Genomic DNA, 21458 nt, shown 5'->3' with positions numbered 1-21458 from the left:
TGCGTTTTTTAGCACACTCTCGGAAAACGCTCAGTTACCACCCAGAAATGCCCCTTTCCTGTCAATCACTCACCGATCAGCAGTGCGACTGAAAAGCGCAGAACGAACAACAGCAAAACTGCTAAGTTTTTAGTTAAATAACTGAGCGCATGCGCGCTGCGTACCATGCGCATGCGCATTTAGCAGCAAATCGCAGCATAGCGAAAATCGGCAACGAGCTAACAACTCGGAATGACCCCTATGTCTCCTAGTGTCAGGGAGAGGACAGAACATAAACTGGGAGTTGTCTGCTTACAGACAATGGGGATCATTCTGAGTTGATCGCTCGCTAAAAACTTTTTGCAGCGCTGCGATCAGGTTAAATCTTGGCAAAAGTGCGCACCGCAATGCGCAGGTGCGTCGTACGGGTACAAAGAGGATCGGTGCTGGGCGATGGATTTAACGAAGAATCCATTCGCACAGCCGATCGCAAGGTGATTGACAGAAAGAGGGCGTTTGTGGGTGTCAACTGACCGTTTTCTGGGAGTGTTTGCAAAAACGCAGGCATGTCAAAGCGTTTGCAGGGCGGGTGTCTGACGTCAACTCCGGGACCAAAAACACTGAAGTGATCGCAGCAGCCAAGTCCAGAGCTACTCAGAAACTGCACAAAACTTTTTTGTGTCGTCGGCTGCAACAGCGTTCGCACACTTGCAAAGCGAAAATACACTCCCCCATAGTCGGCGACTATCTGATCGCAGCGCTGCAAAAAGTTGCTAGTGAGCGATCAACTTGGAATGACCCCCAATACCTTTAAAAATTCATATACAGACAAATAAATTTCTGGTAGAGGAGCAGGGCCTCCTTAAGAAACAAGGCGGTACCATGCAGATAGAATAACAAATCAGCTCTGTGGTGTGTCAAGTTGGTGTACACTGTACAGTATCTACTGTTGATATGTTATTTAGGCAAACATGGTGTTCTTTAGTTCAAGAAAATGACTAGTCACTCTAGCAGGAAGTATAAAAGTAATAGGTGGAGTTTAGCTCCATGTCCGTGTTATGGGAGAAATGTGATATAGTGTATATTGGGAGATTAGAATCAGAACTTTGTAAACAAGGTTTAACTAAAAAAGAAAATAGAACAATAATTCAGAGTTTCTTATTACATGTCCCTTGATTTTATTCTCACCCTTAACTCAACTATTCTGTAATACCATCAAGCTCACTTTCTTAATAAGATGCTACACAAATTTCCCTAACTTACGTATGAAGACTTTATGAAACCAAGCATATATCCAGTATAGATTGGTAAAGTAGCTAATGGTCATAGGAAAAGCAGCAGAACAATATCATCACAACTGATACTGCTGCACTTTCAATCAATTCATTTTGATCTGCCACTGTGCAGAATTCTGCCCATTGCAGTACACAAATCTTGTTGAGCGAGTTATTCCATGCCATGATGTATTAGCTGTGATGTCCTGACAAAACCTCGTAGCCAATCATTTCAGTTACCTTTAGTAATAGAGTTTGATTATTTCCAACAGCATATGTAAATCTTTAACAAGGAATTTATGAAATCTATGAAATCTCTGCTTTTAAAATTTGTGTTTTGTTCTAATTGAAGTATCACATTTACATAAATTAATAAATATGAACCGATACCAAGGAATACATACCATAAACTAGAAGCTCAATTTGCCTCTGGTTGGATCCAGCTGCATTAGTTGCTAGACAGAAGTAATAACCAGAGTCTGTGGTATCAGCTGATGGAAAGTAGAGAGAACCAGATTCTGATATTAAATACCTATAATAAAGAAAAACAGCTTAAATTATTTGACCAGTTTTGCAGTTGCATTCATATCTACTCCATGCACATTTACACTGCTGAAATCAATTTATTTGAATTGCTAACAGACATTGGGGGTCATTCCGAGTTGTTCGCTCGTTATTTTTTTCTCGCAACGGAGCGATTAGTCGCTAATGCGCATGCGCAATGTCCGCAGTGCGACTGCGCCAAGTAAATTTGCTATGCAGTTAGGTATTTTACTCACGGCATTTGGAGGTTTTTTCTTCGTTCTGGTGATCGGAGTGTGATTGACAGGAAGTGGGTGTTTCTGGGCGGAAACTGGCCGTTTTATGGGTGTGTGCGAAAAAACGCTACCGTTTCTGGGAAAAACGCGGGAGTGGCTGGAGAAACGGAGGAGTGTCTGGGCGAACGCTGGGTGTGTTTGTGACGTCAAACCAGGAACGACAAGCACTGAACTGATCGCACTGGCAGAGTAAGTCTCGAGCTACTCAGAAACTGCACAGAGAAGTCTTTTCGTAATATTGCGAATCTTTCGTTCCCAATTTTGATAAGCTAAGATTCACTCCCAGTAGGCGGCGGCTTAGCTTGTGCAAAGCTGCTAAAAGCAGCTTGCGAGCGAACAACTCGGAATGACCCCCATTGGCCCTCATTCCGAGTTGTTCGCTCGCTAGCTGCTTTTAGCAGCTTTGCACACGCCAAGCCACCACCTACCGGGAGTGTATTTTAGCATAGCAGAATTGCGAACGAAAGATTAGCAGAATTGCGAATAGAAATTTCTTAGCAGTTTCTGAGTAGCTCGAGACTTACTCTGCCACTGCGATCAGTTCAGTCAGTTTCGTTCCTGGTTTGACGTCACAAACACACCCAGCGTTCGCCCAGACACTCCCCCGTTTCTTCAGACACTCACGCGTTTTTAGCAGAAACGGCTGCATTTTTTCGCACACACCCATAAAACGGCTAGTTTCTGCCCAGAAACACCCTCTTCCTGTCAATCACACTCCGATCACCAGAACGAAGAGATTTCTTCGTTAAGCCGTGAGTAAAATATCAAACTTTTTATCAAATTTACTTGGCGCAGGCGCACTGCGAACGTTGCGCATGCGCAGTTTGCGACTAATCGCACCGATGCGAAGAAAAATAACGAGCGAACAACTCGGAATGAGGACCATTGATCATTGAACTGTATGCTCATTTGCACCTCGTATTTTGCATGAACTCTCACTGAGCAAGCACAAAAATGGGCACATGCTAGTATGAATGGTATGAATGATACATAGGCGCATTAACACTTATAGTCGAAGAGGTGGAATTTGGTTGAGAAGTGGTATTCTCACTTAGGCAAAGTTCAGCCTATGCAGAGCTGTACAGTCGGTAATTAATCGGATTCAATATGATATCCCGATGGACGGGATGCCGGCGGTCAGAATTCCGACAGCAGCATCCATCCACCAGAATCCTGACAGCCCCCCCAAAAGTACCCTAAGTCTCCCCTGCCCCTACCCTAACCCTTCCCGGTAGTGCCTAACCCTACCTTCCCCGCTGCCTAAACCTAATCCTCCCCGCTTGGTGCTTAACCCTACCCTCCCTTTGAAAGTGCCTATCTCTAACCCCCCTCCCCGGTATCTAACCATAACCTTCCTGTCCCTGCACCCTAACTCTAATCCCCCTTCTAAAGCCTAAACCTCACCTCCCCCCCCCCCACACCCCACCCCCACACATGGAGCGTGTTTCCCGATATAACGATCGGAATTCCGGGCATTGGTATTTTGCTATTTTGATGCCAAGATCCAGGCCTTTGTCAGGATTTTGACTCTGGTCTTATGCTGTCATTCGGGATTCCGGCATTGGATGACCGCCGGGATTCATCCAGTGGCATTTTAACTGCATCCCAATCTAACTACCTGTTTTGCACCTAGTAAGTCTGCCCTGATGGTGATGACTAGTAGCATACCAGGCGTGCATGAAAAGACAGTTGCATCTCGAGACTTTGCATATGACCAAATATATACATTTATTCCATACATGCTTCTTTTCAGCAATGTCCTTTCAATTTACTTCCATATCAGCATCAGGCTCTAAATGTACAGTAGAAAGATAACAATTTTTTTCTTTACAGAGAAGCAAAGGTCTGAAATAGCTTTGTGGGCTTGTCTTTTCATGTCACTAGAAAGATGATGCTGTGGAGGAGGAGGGACCTGCTTGCTGGCACACGGTAAGTATAATCTAGAAGCAGGGTGTGCAGTGTGAGGTTCCCCTGGACCTGGTCTTTAGAGGAGAAGGTTGGCCCCCAGGCAATGGGGTCTACCAGGGGTTTCCACTGTACCCTATGGGCTAGTGCAATCCTGTGAACATGTCTTCTGCTGTTTTCTTTTCGTGGTCTTATATTCTTTGCCTGTTATAGCCTTCATGTATCCATATTATTTTGGCGATTCTGTCCTTACTAGACACTGGGAAAGGTATGGGAAAGCTTTGGCTGGGAATTGGATCAGTCATGGCAATTATACAGGACAACTTTAGACACTATGGCGACAACCTTAAGCAATTTAATACTTCATTTTTTTTGTTTAGTCAACACAATAAAATAAATCATACCATTTTCTCATAAGATTTCAAACTCAGCCAATTTTCTGTCATTAAAATAATAGTGTTATTAAATCTGACCTGTCATTATTTCCAGGCAGAATAGAGCCGTCCTTTCTCCATGACACACGTGGTGAAGGGACACCAGTAGCAATACACTCCAAATGAGCAGGCTTGTTATCCAAGGTGGTCACTAAATTAGGCCCCTCTTTTATTGAAGGAGGAACTGTTGACAAAAGCAGTATATTAATCCATAGCAATATAACGTTTATACAGTAGAACAATTAATAAATTAGTTTATTGGGCAAATACAGGAGGTAAGGGGGATTACATTTGCCAAGAAACTCCCCTCTAGATAAGACAAATATGAAGACACTCTGTTGAGCTTCTGCTACAAGAACTAGCACTATACAAGCTCTTGGACAACACTGTTTTGGAGGAAAATGTTATTTGTAGGCTATTCCAGAACATGATATATAATGATTTATTTTTTAATATACTCCACATTAAAGTAATGTCAATAAAAATCTAAAATAACAAATATGGAATTTTGCAGCGTCCTAAGAAATTGTTAAGTATCTTATATTTAAGATTCTTTAAAGTAGCCACCCATTGCGTTGACAACAGCTTTGCACATTCTTGGCATTCTCTCCACCAACTTAATGATAAAGCCACCGGGAGATGTTCCCATATACAGTATGCTGAGCACTTGTTGGCTGCTTTTCCTTCACACACTCTGGTACAATTCAAATGATCTCTATTGGGTTTATGTCAGGTGACCGTGGAAACCGTTCTTACAGAGTCTGGAGTTATGTTTAAGGCCTAACTAAGCACAAGCTAAATAAGATGGTGTGTTACTGCAAGATACTGTGGTAGTCATGCTGGCTAAGTATTCCTTCAATTCTAACTAAATCATCAACAGGTTACCAGCAAAGTACAGTATCCCCACATCATTACACCTCCTGTACCATGTTTTACAGTGGGAACCACACAACCAGATATCATCTGCTCGCTTTCACTGTATCTCACGAAGACACAGTGTTTGGAATAAAGGGGGAAATGTATGAAAAAGGTGGTAAATGTCAAATGTACTATAACCAGCGCTATTTATGTATGGAAGCAGATAATGTAGAGAAAATCACCTTTCTCTATGTTATCTACAACAATTTAAAAATGTTGCCTTTGCCATGCTATTGTATGGCAATGGAAAATCATTCAGATGTTATTATTATGGATTATCATTTTCTCACATAATAACATGCAAGTATGTGTACAAACCTGCAGCAGAGATCTCAGTTGGGCCGGTCAGGTGGTCAGACACAAAACATCAGCCTAGGCTGATGCCCTGTCAGTCTTGCAGGAGAGAGTTTTCTCTCCCCACTCCAGTAGCCGAGATGTTAATATAAATTGTGCACAGTGGCACTTGTATGAGGAGAGGCGAAATGCAGGCTTTTCATGTATAGATAAACACACAGTATATATATATATATATATATATATATACATATACACTCCCAGCTCCGGCAGTCCAAGGAAACTACAACTTGCTGTGCCAGGTGCCCTCCTCAACATCAGCCCTCAGGATGTGTGTAATACAAACTCCAGTGGCAACACTCAGGACTAATAAGCAACGACTCAGACCAACAGCTTGGTTATATATATAACAACACTCCTTTTTACAACTCATGAAACTATGGAGCAGATGTATTAACCTGGAGTAGGCATAAGGAAGTGATAAACCAGTGATAAGTGCAAGGTGATAACGCACCAGCCAATCAGCTCCAATATGTAAATTAACAGTTAGGATCTGATTGACTGCTGCCTTTATCACCTTACACATATCACTGGTTTATCCCTTCCTTATGCCTTCTCCAGGTTAATACATCTGCCCCAATATATGAAAACATATTAAGGATAATTATTACCATAGATGTTCAGCACAAACTCTCGGGTGGTTTGTCCAGCAATATTACTAGCAATACAAGTATATCTTCCAGTATCTGTCACCTCAGCATTGTCAATCTGCAGATATCGTCCATCGGATAGAATTTGCACTCGGAAGCTGATCTAAGTATGAAATAAAAATACTTTTTTATATAACATTATTATTAATAATATTCCTACAGCAAGATTAATACATAAGTACAGTATAACCTAAATGTTTAGGGGGAAGGGACCAACCTTTGGCGCTACTGGATAATGCTCAGCAATGGTAAATTAATAAATCGCAGTTTTGTGCAAAACAATTATTAAATTAATTAACCTGTTATAAGATCATGAGTAATAGCTGATAGCAAGAGAATACAGTGTAATTCTATTTCCTCTTTTTGTGTAAATTGAGGTATGTAAATATTGTAAAGTATATAACAAAGTATATATGAATAGAATAAATAAGTTAATAAAAGAATGAAAATAAGATCTTTCTATAATTTAAATTAACTTGTTTAATAGGCTAATAGTTTGTTAAAAAATGACAGTATTTTTATACTCCTTAATACCTGAGCGCGCTCTCTGTAGTATAAATAATAGTAATAATAATGTCGTGAAACGCGTTGGGCACACCCCCCTTTTCATCCGAAACCCGGAGATCCTAACCTCCTGGAAGACGTCGGCGAGAAAGCACCACGAGGATCGGAGTTACAGGCGCCTGTAACACACCGCGGTTACGGGGGAAAAAACACCAGCAGCACCAAAGGACACAAGCAGAAACAACGGATCCCCCAGCCCCGGACGGGGTGAAGACACGTAAGCGCCCTTGCAAACGTTTATCTGAACGCTGAAACACTGCGAGTACTCTGCACTGGGATTAGAAGTTATCCAACGAATAACAATACCGGGAACTCTGTTAAAACGGACATTTGCGGACACAGAACGTCCAGTCAGAGCACTTGCCTGACGAGTCACCACTTCATACATAACAGGAGACCGGTCTCCTTCACTTTTATATTTATATATATTGTGATAATTGTTTTAATTATACTGTATGTTAGAAATTATTATTACTATTATTTATACTACAGAGAGCGCGCTCAGGTATTAAGGTGTATAAAAATACTGTCATTTTTTAACAAACTATTAGCCTATTAAACAAGTTCATTTAAATTATAGAAAGATCTTATTTTCATTCTTTTATTAACTTATTTATTCTATTCATATATACTTTGTTATATACTTTACAATATTTACATACCTCAATTTACACAAAAAGAGGAAATAGAATTACACTGTATTCTCTTGCTATCAGCTATTACTCATGATCTTATAACAGGTTAATTAATTTAATAATTTTTTTGCATAAAACTGCGATTTATTAATTTACCATTGCTGAGCATTATCCAGAAGCGCCAAAGGTTGGTCCCTTCCCCATAGAGATTGCAAAAAACAAGGAAACAACCGAAAAGAGTTTCCTACTCTAACCTGGGCTGCACGGATATCTGAATATACAAGTAACCTTTATAGGGAGCGCAGAGCACACCCCCAGGGGTGGTCTTCTGTTTGCCGGCGGTCGGGCTCCCGGCGCTCAGTATACCGGCGCCGGGAGCCCGACCGCCGGCTTACCGACACTTATTTTCCCTCGTGGGGGTCCACGACCCCCATAGAGGGAGAATAAAATAGTGTGGCGCGCGTAGCGCGCCACCGTGCCCGTAGCGTGGCGAGCGCAGCGAGCCCGCAAGGGGCTCATTTGCGCTCGCCAAGCTGTCGGTAAGCCGGCGGTCGGGCTCCCGGCGCCGGGATGCTGGTCGCCGGGAGCCCGACCGCCGGCCACCCGTAGTGAACCCCACCCCCAGCTATACAATAACCTAAATGTTGTTTACCCGTGAAACTGCAGAAATACAAAGGAGAATTTTGGGCCTTTTTAAGGAAAATAACCAGAAGCACCAGAATACTGTGTCTAGTACCATGATGACTGTCCATTGGCGGTTTAAGTACATATTCACTATTACACTAAAGGAAGTGTACACTTAACTTTGCTAACAACGACATTTCAGAGATAAGAAGTGAAAATACAGTGGACTAGAATATGATATATGTCTTGACAAATATGTCATGATGAGACGTTAGAATGTTATGTATCTGTATATGGTAAGTGTACTGTAAGTGAATATCTTTCTACTGGATATCAGCTAAATACAGCACATAAATAAAATATTGACAAGAATTATTGGGGTAGATGTACAAAGTGTCGCTATGTGCTTTCTGCACATAGCGCATGCTAACTGCTGCAGTTACCACATCACCGCAATGTATGAAGTGGCTCACTGCGAGTTTTTTTTTAAATTCAATAGTTTTTTATTGAAAACTCACTGCGAGTTTTTAAGGAATGCACATAACGCATGGTACAATTTCGTTTGCGGCACTGACACTGTGCCCATAGGAAATAGGTGCCTGCCCGATGTATTAAGGCTGAGATGGCTCTTCTTCTCATGTTAAGGCCCCTCTGTCATGTTCTGTGTTCTTTTTATTTTTGTATGGTGCAATAAAGTTTTGTTATTTAACCTTGCCTTTTCTGACAGGAACGAGTTCCTCAGCTGCCTTAGATTCCTGTAGCCACATGGAACCCGCAGCCTCAAGCAAATCCCACAACCATAGGAGTTGCCTAAGTTTAGGTCCCCTCCGCTTCAGAATTGCGCCTGCCTAGGGACTATCCTATGGTCCCTGCAAACTTGTGTGTCTGCTACCTCTGCACTGCAACCACAGAGTTCCTCCCCGTAAAGCGTGCATGTGCAGGAACACAGGCGCTGACCGCTGGGTAGGGAGCTTACAGAGCAGGCGCAATGCAGCAACAAATGCTGATAATGCTGAAAGGACTTTATTACCTTAGCTGTAATGTAATGCTTCGTTAAAACAGGAGGGGGGTTCATACATTATGGTGATCATTGAGGTCACATCACCGCGATAATGCAGTGATGTGCCAGACCACAAATATTGGGGCAGATGTATTAAGCCTGGAGAAGGGATAAAGAAGTGATAAAGCGGTGATAAGTGCAAGATGGTAATGCAACAGCCAATCAGCTCCAATATGTAAATTGACAGTTATGAGCTGATTGGCTGGTGTGTTATCACCTTGTCACCACTTTATCACTTCTTTATGCCTTCTCCAGGCTTAATACATCTGCCCCAATGATTGATCTTTAAGGTAGAATTAATACATCTACCCCAATGTTCTCTATGACATACCCCTGTTTCTGGTTCACATCGTAAGGAATACCAAAGTACAATGCACCAAAAAATATAATCTGCTGTATTGATAGTTTTGCATTTTAGTGTATGCCAAGATGTGAAAAGGAGCTTTGGTTACAAGAAACATAAATTACTGTGATTCCTTTATTTTGGATATAGCTTAAAAGCACTTAGGGGAAGATGTACTAAGCCTTGAAGAGAGAGAGAGAGAGAGAGAGATAAAGTACCAACCAATCAGCTCCTGTCATTTTTTCAAACAGAACCTGTAACATGGCAGTGAGGAGCTGATTGGCTGTTACTTTATCTCTCTTCACTTTAGCACTCAAGCATATTTAACAACAAGTGATATTCTAGTTGTCACTCATTACAAATAAGATATGGTTCTCCAGCCAATCAGCTTATGTTATTTTTCAAAAACATGACAGTAAGGAGATGATTAGCTGGAACACCATTTACCATTCATAGCGAGTGAAAACAATAATAATGTAGACTAATTATAACACAGAAGCCAAGGAATATAGAGGGCCAAAATAACAACAGTAAGGTTGTATAAAGGATTCAGAGTGCTCATTCAAAATTTAAGCTGGTCATTCTTGCCTTTCTGGTAATCTAAATAAGTGATAAAATAGTTTCCAGCACGTACCGAAAGAGCTCCTGCGACCCAGGGCTTCTTTATTTCTACAAACCCCCTCTCCGGGCTCCCTTAGTACCCTCAACATCCCCCCTGTCCCTCCTGTACCCTCTACTGTGCCCCTGTAAGTGCCGCGGAATCGGGGAGTAGTTTTCACTGCTCCTGCGGGTTGCGGCCTACAAGGCTCACACAAGCCGGGGCCTCAATTTCTTCCCCAGACAGACGGCGGCTCCAGGGCCTTCCAGATTGGGCCGTGGACCTCTATGGGAGCTCCGTTCAGCATACTGCCGCCAGCCGTGGCTAAGAGACGCTCCCTGCTGCCTGCTGCCTGCTGCTCACCTCTGCTACCCAGGGATCCCGAGACTCACCGCACGAGACGGAGCCGACGGATGCCCGGCGGCCATCTTTGCTGCATGCCTGCTCCTGGCTGTCTCTCTCCCGCTGGGCCCAGGACGTGAGTACGATCTTCGGGCTTGCAGTCTGTGGTGCCCCAGCGGGGGGAGGTGGGGGTGACCATAGGGCTGTGCACTGCATTAGAGGTGGTGACTTCACTGCCGCCCGCAAACGGCCTGCAGCACTGGTGTGTTCCCCACTTGCTTTAGCTAGCTCCCTGCTCTTACTGGAGCTATAACAGTTTATCTCCCGCTGCTGCCATCCATATAAAGCATAACCCTTCTGGCCGGGGAGGGCCACGGAGCCTGGGGAGCGGTGTTACGGCAGCATATTTTCTGGTGCACGGTGTCCCGTATCTACATCTAAACTAGATCGAGCCAGATGTTCTGTCGCTATGATTAGCCGTATAGCTCCCTAGCTATGTGTCTGCTTGCCTGATGTTGCCTTAAGGCCGCGTGGGGGCTTTTGCACGACGACGGTCCACATGCTTTTATATTGCCGAGGATATGTGAAAGTGTAATACTGCACTGCTTTATTTGGAGACCGATCTCATGGTAAGAGGGATAAAGAAAAAAAAGGCCAAGACCAAGCCGGACGCGATCCCATCCCCTGCGACCCGACATTCGTCGGACCTACGTCAGTTCTTAACTACTCCGACCTCAACCCTGCTGCTTCCTCTACTGTCCCGGCCTCCCTGATTCTGCACGGTCTGGTAGATGACATGTCGTCCCCCGGGAATCCGCAGCCTCCACAGGCCTCCTCTTTGTCTGCAGAGATTAGCGAGATCCTATCTCATGTTAAATCACTTCCCATTAAGCAAGATTTTTCGGCCTTGTAGACTCGCTTGCTTTCCACCATCACTCAGGAAGTGACAGCGCTTCGACAAGACATGTCTCAAATTGCGGCCCGTGTAGATGTTCTGGAACGCCATGAGTCGTCTAGCTTGGATTCACTGACTAAATTTCGGGAGGTGCTTTCTCATCAGAGGGGCGATATCTCTTTTCTCAAATCATGTATTGAAGATATGGATAATCGCAGCCGGCGAAATAATATCAGGGTCAGGGGCCTGCCTGAGAGCGTTCAACAGGCTGACCTGACGAATACTTTAACTACAATATTAGGAGAACTTATTGACCTGGACCCGAACAAGGACATTATATTTGATAGAGCACACCGAGCCCTCCGTCCTCGCGACTTGTCGTCTGACAGGCCACGTGATGTGATTTGCAGGCTCCACTATTATGTCCAAAAAGAGGAAATAATGAGGTCGGCCCGTCAGCTGGACAGTATTGACTTTCAAGGAGACAAGATTCAGTTATTTCCTGATCTCGCCTGGTCAACCTTGCAGCAGCGTCGAGCCTTGAATCCTCTCACTGATTCCCTTAGGAAACTTGAACTGAAATACAGATGGGGCTTCCCTTTTTCCCTTCAGGTTTCTCATGGTGGCAAGGTCGCGAGTCTCTCCAGACCTTCGGACTTACAGGCCTTCTTCACGACCTTGGGAATACCTCCGGTACCGCTGCCTGACTGGGAAGCTTTTCCCCACCTGCCGGACTTGCCTGTTGTGCTTCCTCCAGACGACGCGTGGCAACAAGTGCGCTCCCCACGGACGTGGTGGACTACTCCTGCTAGTTCACGTTCTTCTGAGCCTCCATGAAGGGGAGGTTTCATCCCGTGCTGACGTGAATTCTCCTGTTACTCTGGTCACACATTTGAATTTTTCTTCCCTTGTTTTTTTTTTCTTAAATGTTGCTATGTTTTGCTCACACATGAGATCGGTTTTTGTAAAGTTGTAATGGTTTCATAGATGAGTGATGGGGTATCGTCGGTATGTTATTTTTATTTTGTTTAAGCTGCGTTCTTTATTTCCGTGACGATACTCATTTACATAATTGCTCAGCTTTCATGAAACTTTGCTAGAAGGTTTATAGATTTTATATATATATATTTTCTTTCTCTATACGTTTCACTCTGTACCTATGCGCACTCCTTGGTAATACCTGTAATCAGGCAAGTTTATTTGTATTGTGATACATTTCAAGATCTTAGGCATGAGTCATACATTCAACAACTATGTTACATTTATTTCTTAACTCATAATATCAGAAATTATCTACCACATCTATTACTTGATAAGCAGGAGTGCAGATAGAGTGTTACATTGTCTGATAATTGTGGTTACTATTTGATGTAACAGGTTGTGACTCACCAATAAAGTTACATATTTCCCCCTGTTAAACTACATAGGCATTAGTGGACACATAAATTGTAGGTCTCTTACAAATTTAGCACTGACACAGTGCTGTATAAACACTAGCATGTGTATGTATCCTTGCAAGTAATACTAGAAAATATAAAAAGGGAGAAAACACATTAGCTTTGTTTTAAATCTTCATTCACATATCATTTATTTTCTGTCACTTTTCCTTTTGCTTTTTCGTTATTTTAATTTTAATATTTCGCTCTATCATTAATAAAGGACAATTTAGTCCCATGTAAATAAAAATACATTCTATACATTGATTTAGGTTATTGGGCATTGAAGCCTTTATTGAATATTACTACTGTGGATATACATTTTTGGTAATATTACTTATATTATATTAAAATTTGTAAGTTGGGTGAGTGCACCTCAAATTGTATCTGGTTTCTTCCCCTTTTCCCCTTTCTATGGGGATTTGATTCTATATTCCTATTCAAACCAGTAGGTAGCACCTTTGTGAGCCTTTAAAACTTTATCTCACAGATATATATGTGAATCCCTAAAATCAGGGTCAACTAGACATTATATAAGGCACCCAACTCTGTAACATATATTACTAATATTTATCTCGGTGCGGGTCACCCCCCAGGCCTGGTGGGAGCTTTTTTAGCTTGACCAGGATTGGAATCTCTAAATACTTCATATTTGTTTAGCTTCTATTTTGTGGGTGGTCGCTGTCCTTGGCCCCCCGTAGGACCCCATTATGCTGCATCCCTTGTTTCTTTGGGCTGGGAGTCAGCAGGATTCCGCTCCTGTCCTTTTTGCAGCTGTCCTTCTAATATTATCATCTTTGTTGACTATCGTGGTACTTTGCGGCGTGGTTTTCCACACTGCATCTTCTTTTCCTCCATTCTCTGATTTCCTTCTCTTTCTATTTCCTTTCCTCCCTCAATTGTCTGTTGTAGGGATGACCATTGTGAAGCTCTTAGGACTGCTGTAACAATGGGGGTGAATGATTTACATGTCACTACCTGTTATGCACACCAGTGCCAGCAGGAATGTACTGGTGTCTGAACGGTGAGGGATGCAAAACAAATGAACTCACAGACAGACTGGGGAATATGACATAACATACACAGAAGGTGATAGGGTAACAAAATAAGCACAAAGTGAACAGAGAAGCCCAAAGGCTAAGAAACTGGGTGTCTCCCTAGTATTAGGAATGCTCAGATGGAAAGAAGCGAGATGTAGTGATTTAATACGTAGAGAACCCGAAATGCTGTTGCTAAGGGCAACAGCAAAACCCTAAAGGGTTACCAACGGGTGTGGCAGTAAACTCCTTGGTCAGAGATGGAATAATAGACACAAGGAGAGTCTCCACAATCCTAGTCCTCACTTGCAGTGCACTGGTTCAGCTTACTGCCACTAAACTGACACCTGAACACCTTGCACAGTGAGAAAGGATTTTGGCAGGCAAGTCTGAGAATACAGCCGCAAACTTGCTAGGTTCACAGAGTAGCAAAATAACCCCAGCAGGTTAAACGACTGACTCCAGTCTTACTGCTAGGTCTGGATTGGCAGAGTGAAATACCAAATCCCAAGGCCTATTTGCAGTAAGCAACAAACAAATACAAAGTTTACACAGTACTAGCTAGCTTTCAGGAACTGACTAACCAACAAAGATTCTGCAGCATCTGCCTAACCTGAGAAGAGGGTTTATATAGCAGGTGCTGTCCACGCCCCACTCAGACCTCACAGACTGTGAGCACAAAAACCAGCACCGGATCCCCTGCCGTGCACAGAGCCTGTAACCAATGCACAGCAAAAGACCCGAACCGGAGTATCAGCTACGCTCAGGTTACTCCACTAGCACTTGTCTCACGGTTGCCATGACGACGTGGCAGCACAGAGCAGGAGACCCTAACAGTACCCCCCCTCTGACGAGGGGTCAAAGAACCCCTACCACCGGGTTTATCGGGGAACTGCGAGAAGAAAGAGTGTAACAGTCTGGGGGCATGAAGATCACAACTGCGCACCCACGACCGCTCCTCCGGGCCATACCCCTTCCAGTGCACCAAAAATGACAGCCGACCCCGAACCATCTTGGAGTCAAGAATCCTTTCAACAACAAACTCCCTCTGGCCATGTATCAGAAGAGGGGAAGGTCTTCCACTGGAAGAAGGATTACTAATCGCCCGTTTTAAAAGGGAACAATGAAATGTTTTATTGATACCCAAAGAACGGGGTAGATCTAACTGAAATGCCACCGGATTGATAACCCTAGTGATCTTATAAGGACCGATGAACCGGGGGCCTAACTTATGAGATGGCTGTCTCAACTTCAAATTCTTGGTAGACAACCAGACGAAGTCTCCTAATTTGAAGCTGCAGGGTCTTTTCCGCTTATCAAAAACCCTTTTGGTCACTAATGACACAGACACAAGGGCTTTCTTCACTTTCCTCCAAATACCTCTAAGGACCGAAACCACAGAGGAACCACGAGGCGTGGAGTCCAGGGGGTCAAAAGAATTGGCCTTAGGATGATGCCCATACACACAAAGGAAGGGAGAGATCCCTGTAGCAGAGTGAGCCGCGTTGTTATAGGCAAACTCCGCCATGGACAGATGAGCAACCCAGTCAGTCTGACACTAGGAGACATAACACCTGAGGAAATGCTCCAAGGACTGGTTCACCCTTTCAGTCTGCCCATTAGACTGCGAATGGTAGCCTGACGACAAGGTGACAGAAATCTGGAGATCGGAACAAAATGCCCTCCAGAATTTGGCCACAAACTGGGATCCGCGGTCAGAGACCACATCAAGTGGCAACCCGTGGAGGCGCACAACATGCAGCATAAATAATTCAGACAGGCGTCTGGCCGATGGCAGCCCAACCAATGGAACGAAGTGCGCCATCTTCGAAAACCTGTCAACGACAACCCAGATGGCTGTCATCCCCGAGGATTTGGGCAAGTCCACCACAAAATCCATTGAAATGTGGGTCCATGGCTTAGATGGAATAGAGAGTGGATGTAATGGGCCAACAGGAACCCCTCTAGGAGTCTTATTTCGGGCACAGATGTCACATGCCCGAACCCACTGATCCACATCCCTAGCCACCGAGGGCCACCACACCGCCCTAGATAGCAACTCCCGAGTTCTGGCAATACCCGGGTGACCTGCCGACTTCTTGGCATGGAATTCCAGGAACACTCGCTGTCTTAACCTAGGAGGCACAAACAAAAGACCTACCGGAAGGTCTGGAGGAGCCTGCTCCTGTGCTCTAAGGACTAATGACAAGAGGTCCTGGGTAATGCCCACTTTAATACATGATGGTGACACAATGGGCAATGGCTCCTCGGTGGTCTCCTGGATTGGAGCAAACCTCTGCGAGAGTGCATCAGCCTTGATGTTTTTTGACCCAGGGCGATATGTTATCAAAAAATTAAAGCGAGCAAAAAACAAAGCCCATCGTGCCTGCCTGGCATTGAGGCGCTTCGCTGACTCTAAATATGCCAAATTCTTATGGTCGGTGAGAATTGAGACCACAAACTTAGCCCCCTCAAGCCAGTGTCTCCACTCCTCGAGTGCATCCTTAATAGTCAACAATTCCCGGTTACCCACGTCATAATTCATCTCGGCAGGCGAAAATTTACGGGAAAAGTAAGCACAGGGATGAAGGCGATTATCAGACACCCCCATCTGAGAGAGCACTGCCCCAATACCCATCTCAGAGGCATCCACCTCCACCACAAAAGGACGCTCTGGATCTGGGTGTCGCAGCACCTTGGCCGAGACAAATGCCCTTTTGAGACGGGCAAAAGCCGCTTTGGCCTCACAAGACCAGTGAGCAACATCCGCCCCTTTCTTAGTGAGTGCCACCAAGGGCGCCACTATAGACGAAAATCCAGCGATAAATCGTCTATAAAAATTCGCAAAGCCCAGAAACGCTGAAGCGCCTTCAAACTAGTGGGCTGCACCCAATCCAGGACTGCCTGTACCTTGGAACCCTCCATTTGGAAACCTTCTGGGGAGATAATATATCCTAGAAATGCGATTTGCTGAAATTCAAATTCGCACTTCTCCAGCTTCGCCCCAAGCCGGTGGTCTCTGAGTTTCTGGAGGACTAAGCGTACATGCTTCCGATGTTCCTCCAGGGAATGGGAGAAGATTAGGATGTCATCTAAGTATACAACTAAGAATCTATCCAAATATTCCCTGAGCACATCGTTCATGAAGTCCTGGAAGACTGCCGGGGCATTACAGAGCCCAAAAGGCATCACCAAATATTCATAATGCCCTGAGTGGGTATTAAAGGCAGTCTTCCATTCATCCCCCTCTCTTATTCGGATTAGATTGTACGCACCGCGTAGGTCAATCTTAGAAAAAATGGTGGCAGTACGAAGCTGGTCAAACAAGACCGAAATGAGAGGCAGTGGGTATGAGTTTTTAATCGTGATACGGTTCAATTCCCTGAAGTCGATGCAGGGTCGCAACGAACCGTCCTTTTTACCCACGAAGAAGAACCCCGACCCAACTGGAGACTGTGAAGGTCTGATAAATCCCTTAGCCAAGTTCTCCTGAATGTACTCTGCCATAGCCTGAGTCTCAGGACGTGACAGGGAGTACAACCTGCTCTTGGGAAGCTTAGCATTCGGCAACAAATCAATGGCACAGTCATAGGGGCGATGGGGAGGTAGTACCTCTGCAACTCTTTTGGAGAACACGTCCGCAAAATCTGCATAACATCCTGGCAATCCTGGCAAACTTAGCTGCGAAAGCCTGACTGGAAGGCTCAAGCAACTCCTGAAACAATCAGTACCCCAACTAAGAATCTCCCCAGATACCCAGTCAAATTGAGGATTGTGGGCCCTTAACCAGGGTAACCCCAACACCAATGGGGCAAAAGTACAGACAGTCACATAAAAGGACAATTTTTCAGAGTGTGTGGCTCCAATAAACAAAGAAATCTGGCTAGTGCAAGAGGTAATTTTACCCTGGGATAATGGTTCCCCGTTTAACCCACAAATCTCAATTTCCGATGCCAAGGGTACTAAGGGAACAGAGTGTTTCAGGGCGAATTGGCGGTCCATTAAAACCCCGTCGGCCCCACTGTCCACAAAGGCCTCAGTCTTGACAGTTTGACCGAGGATCTTCAAGGTCACCGGAATGATAAAAGTCTTCTTGGGAAATTCTGACTTCTGGCCTGACAGGATATTTCCCATCACCCTCAGGCCCTGAAGTTTTCCGGCTTTTCTGGGCATGATACTACCACATGACCTTTATTCCCACAGTACAAACACAACCCCTGCTGTCTCCTCCGCGTCTTCTCACGCGAGGAGAGGCGGGTAGCCCCAATCTGCATAGGCTCCTCGGAAAATTCCTCAGAGTCTGAGGTTCCCTTGGGAAAGAAGGAAACCTCGGTCTCCCTTTCAAGCCTGCGCTCTCTCAGCCGTCTATCCACCCGAATGGATAACTGCATGAGCTGATCCAAGCTATCAGGCAAGGGATATTGTACCAGTTGGTCTTTTAACTGGTTAGAAAGACCTCTTCGGTACTGGTGTCTCAGGGCTGGGTCATTCCACTGGGTATCATGGGCCAACCTCCGAAACTCCGTACAATAAACCTCAACTGGCCTTCGCCCTTGCTTAAGGATCGAAATCTGAGCCTCGGCTGAGGCAGTCTTGTCAGGGTCATCATACAACATGCCCAGTGCCGTAAAAAAAGCATCAACACTTTTAAGCGACGGACAGTCAGGCTGCAACCCATATGCCCAGACCTGTGGGTCTCCTTGTAGCAAGGAAATCACTATGCACACCCGCTGAATCTCCGACCCGGAAGACTGAGGCTTAAGCTGGAAATATAGCTTGCAGCTCTCCTTGAAACAAAAGAACTGCGAGCGATCTACAGAAAAACGATCCGGGAGATTTACTTTCGGCTCCTTAACCCCTGAAGGTACCGCTGCTGCGGGAGCTCCGCCAGCGGCCTGTGAGGTGTGCATTTTAATGGACAAATCATTAAATTGTCGAGTCAGGACCTGCACCTGATCGACCACCTGTTGCAAAGTATTTTGAGGGGTATGCTCCATATTCCCACAAAATTTCAACAGGAGTATTGGGCTGCTGAATATGTTATGCACACCAGTGCCAGCAGGAATGTACTGGTGTCTGAACGGTGAGGGATGCAAAACAAATGAACTCACAGACAGACTGGGGAATATGACATAACATACACAGAAAGTGATAGGGTAACAAAATAAACACAAAGTGAACAGAGAAGCCCAAAGGCTAAGAAACTGGGTGTCTCCCTAGTATTAGGAATGCTCAGATGGAAAGAAGCGAGATGTAGTGACTTAATACGTAGAGAACCCGAAATGCTGTTGCTAAGGGCAACAGCAAAACCCTAAAGGGTTACCAACGGGTGTGGCAGTAAACTCCTTGGTCAGAGATGGAATAATAGACACAAGGAGAGTCTCCACAATCCTAGTCCTCACTTGCAGTGCACTGGTTCAGCTTACTGCCACTAAACTGACACCTGAACACCTTGCACAGTGAGAAAGGATTTTGGCAGGCAAGTCTGAGAATACAGCCGCAAACTTGCTAGGTTCACAGAGTAGCAAAATAACCCCAGCAGGTTAAACGACTGACTCCAGTCTTACTGCTAGGTCTGGATTGGCAGAGTGTAATACCAAATCCCAAGGCCTATTTGCAGTAAGCAACAAACAAATACAAAGTTTACACAGTACTAGCTAGCTTTCAGGAACTGACTAACCAACAAAGATTCAGCAGCATCTGCCTAACCTGAGAAGAGGGTTTATATAGCAGGTGCTGTCCACGCCCCACTCAGACCTCACAGACTGTGAGCACAAAAACCAGCACCGGATCCCCTGCCGTGCACAGAGCCTGTAACCAATGCACAGCAAAAGACCCGAACCGGAGTATCAGCTACGCTCAGGTTACTCCACTAGCACTTGTCTCCCGGTTGCCATGACGACGTGGCAGCACAGAGCAGGAGACCCTAACACTACCCTTAATGTTAAAGGGTTGAATGTTCCTGAGAAAAGGTCTAAACTCTTCAAATGGCTTAGAGATGAGAGAGTTGACGTTGCTTTTATTCAGGAAACGCATTTTAAGATGGGACATGTGCCGTCTCTGAAATGTCATTACTATCCTTATGTTTTCCTGTCTAATAATTCTTCCGGTAAGACATTAGGCGTGGCTGTATTATTGGCTCGCCACCTGCCTATCCTTAATGTTACTTCCCATAGACTAGCTGAAGGTAGGGGGTTGCTGGTAAAATGCGATATATACGGCCAACGCTTTTCTTTTTTGAACGTATATGCTCCCAATGCCAAACAACTTTCCTTTTTGTCCTCGGTTTTGGAAATTGCTGAGTCTCTCCTAGAGGGGGTGGTGGTGATGGGAGGCGACTTAAATTGGACTCTTGATCCCCTTCAAGACAATTCTAAAAATATATCTTGCAGGTCGGAGAGGGAGCATAGGGGGGTGAGACGCACCTTGCTCGACCACCAGCTGATTGACACATGGAAACTGACACATCCTGCCGAGATATATTATTCCTTTTTCTCACACCCACATCAGACATATTCCAGAATTGATTACCTGTTTTTGAGCCACCGACACCTACATCTTCTTTCTGATACCTCTATAGGACAAATTGTGTGGTCAGACCATGCCCCAGTTAACCTCACATTACGCCTTCCACCCTGTACACATCGCCAATGGTCCTGGCGTTTTAACGACACTTTTTTGCAGGACGCGGACTGTTGGATCGAATTGACAACGCCTTAGACTCCTATATCTGTACCAATGACCTAGATGACATTTCTAAGGTCTAGGTCTGGGAAGCACATAAATGTGTCATTAGAGGGGTTTGTGTCCAGATAGGCTCTTTCCGTAAAAGGCAGAGGGAGAAACTCAGGGGTGACATTATCTAGGATACAATCTCTCGAGCTTTTACACAAGAAATCCCAAACCCCACAACATTATGCTGATCTTGAAGCTGCTAGGGCCGATCTGAATAAACTACTCTCTGATAGAGTCAAATTTTCTTATCGGAAGTGCCGTAGCAGATACTATCAATGGGGTAACAAATCCGGGAAATTGCTGGCCAAAGCCCTTAGAGAACAACGTGCACTCACTTTTATTCATACAATTAAAAATAGTCAAGGTCAGCCCCAACATGAGACACTTCACATCGCTAGGGCCTTTCGGGCATATTGTTCCACCTTGTACAACCTTTCCGGTCCGACCGGAAGAGCGGATAAGCTGTCCCATCGAACAGCCATAGCTGACTACTTACAGGCCTTAGAATTCCCTACGCTGTCCACAAAAGAAGATCTAGATGCCCCTTTCTCCACTGAGGAGGTTATGAAAGTCATTGAATCTTCTCCCAATGGCAAAAGTCCAGGCCCTGATGGGTATACCACTGCTTATTCTAAAGCTTTCAAGGAGAAATTAGTCCCTCTTCTCACGAGAGCCTTTAACACTGTATCAGAACACTCGCCCTTTTCCCCGCAATCTCTCGAAGCCCATATTGCATATTTCGCGTTGCTGATAAAGGGGACTGAATACAAATTGGCTTTATAGGCCGACAACTTACTCGCTATAATTTCAAAACCAGTCACCTCATTACCAAACCTGATGGTAGAATTTGAGAAGTT

At 44.7% G+C, this 21458-nt stretch overlaps 1 protein-coding gene across 3 annotated transcripts in view; it reads right to left on the bottom strand.

Moving 5' to 3' along the window:
- HMCN1 (hemicentin 1) overlaps positions 1–21458 on the bottom strand; it is a 1072092-nt gene that overhangs the window by 408331 nt on the left and 642303 nt on the right. For all 3 annotated transcript variants that reach the window (XM_063940215.1, XM_063940214.1, XM_063940213.1), the window contains 3 exons: positions 6294–6435; positions 4450–4594; positions 1658–1785 (listed from right to left, as the gene is read on the bottom strand). In XM_063940215.1, the coding sequence (XP_063796285.1) occupies positions 1658–1785; positions 4450–4594; positions 6294–6435 (415 nt within the window). The remainder of the gene's footprint in view (positions 1–1657; positions 1786–4449; positions 4595–6293; positions 6436–21458) is intronic.

Source organism: Pseudophryne corroboree, chromosome 9 (assembly GCF_028390025.1).
Source record: "Pseudophryne corroboree isolate aPseCor3 chromosome 9, aPseCor3.hap2, whole genome shotgun sequence".
Taxonomy (NCBI): Eukaryota; Metazoa; Chordata; class Amphibia; order Anura; family Myobatrachidae; genus Pseudophryne; species Pseudophryne corroboree.
This window is presented reverse-complemented; position numbering and strand designations above follow the sequence as displayed.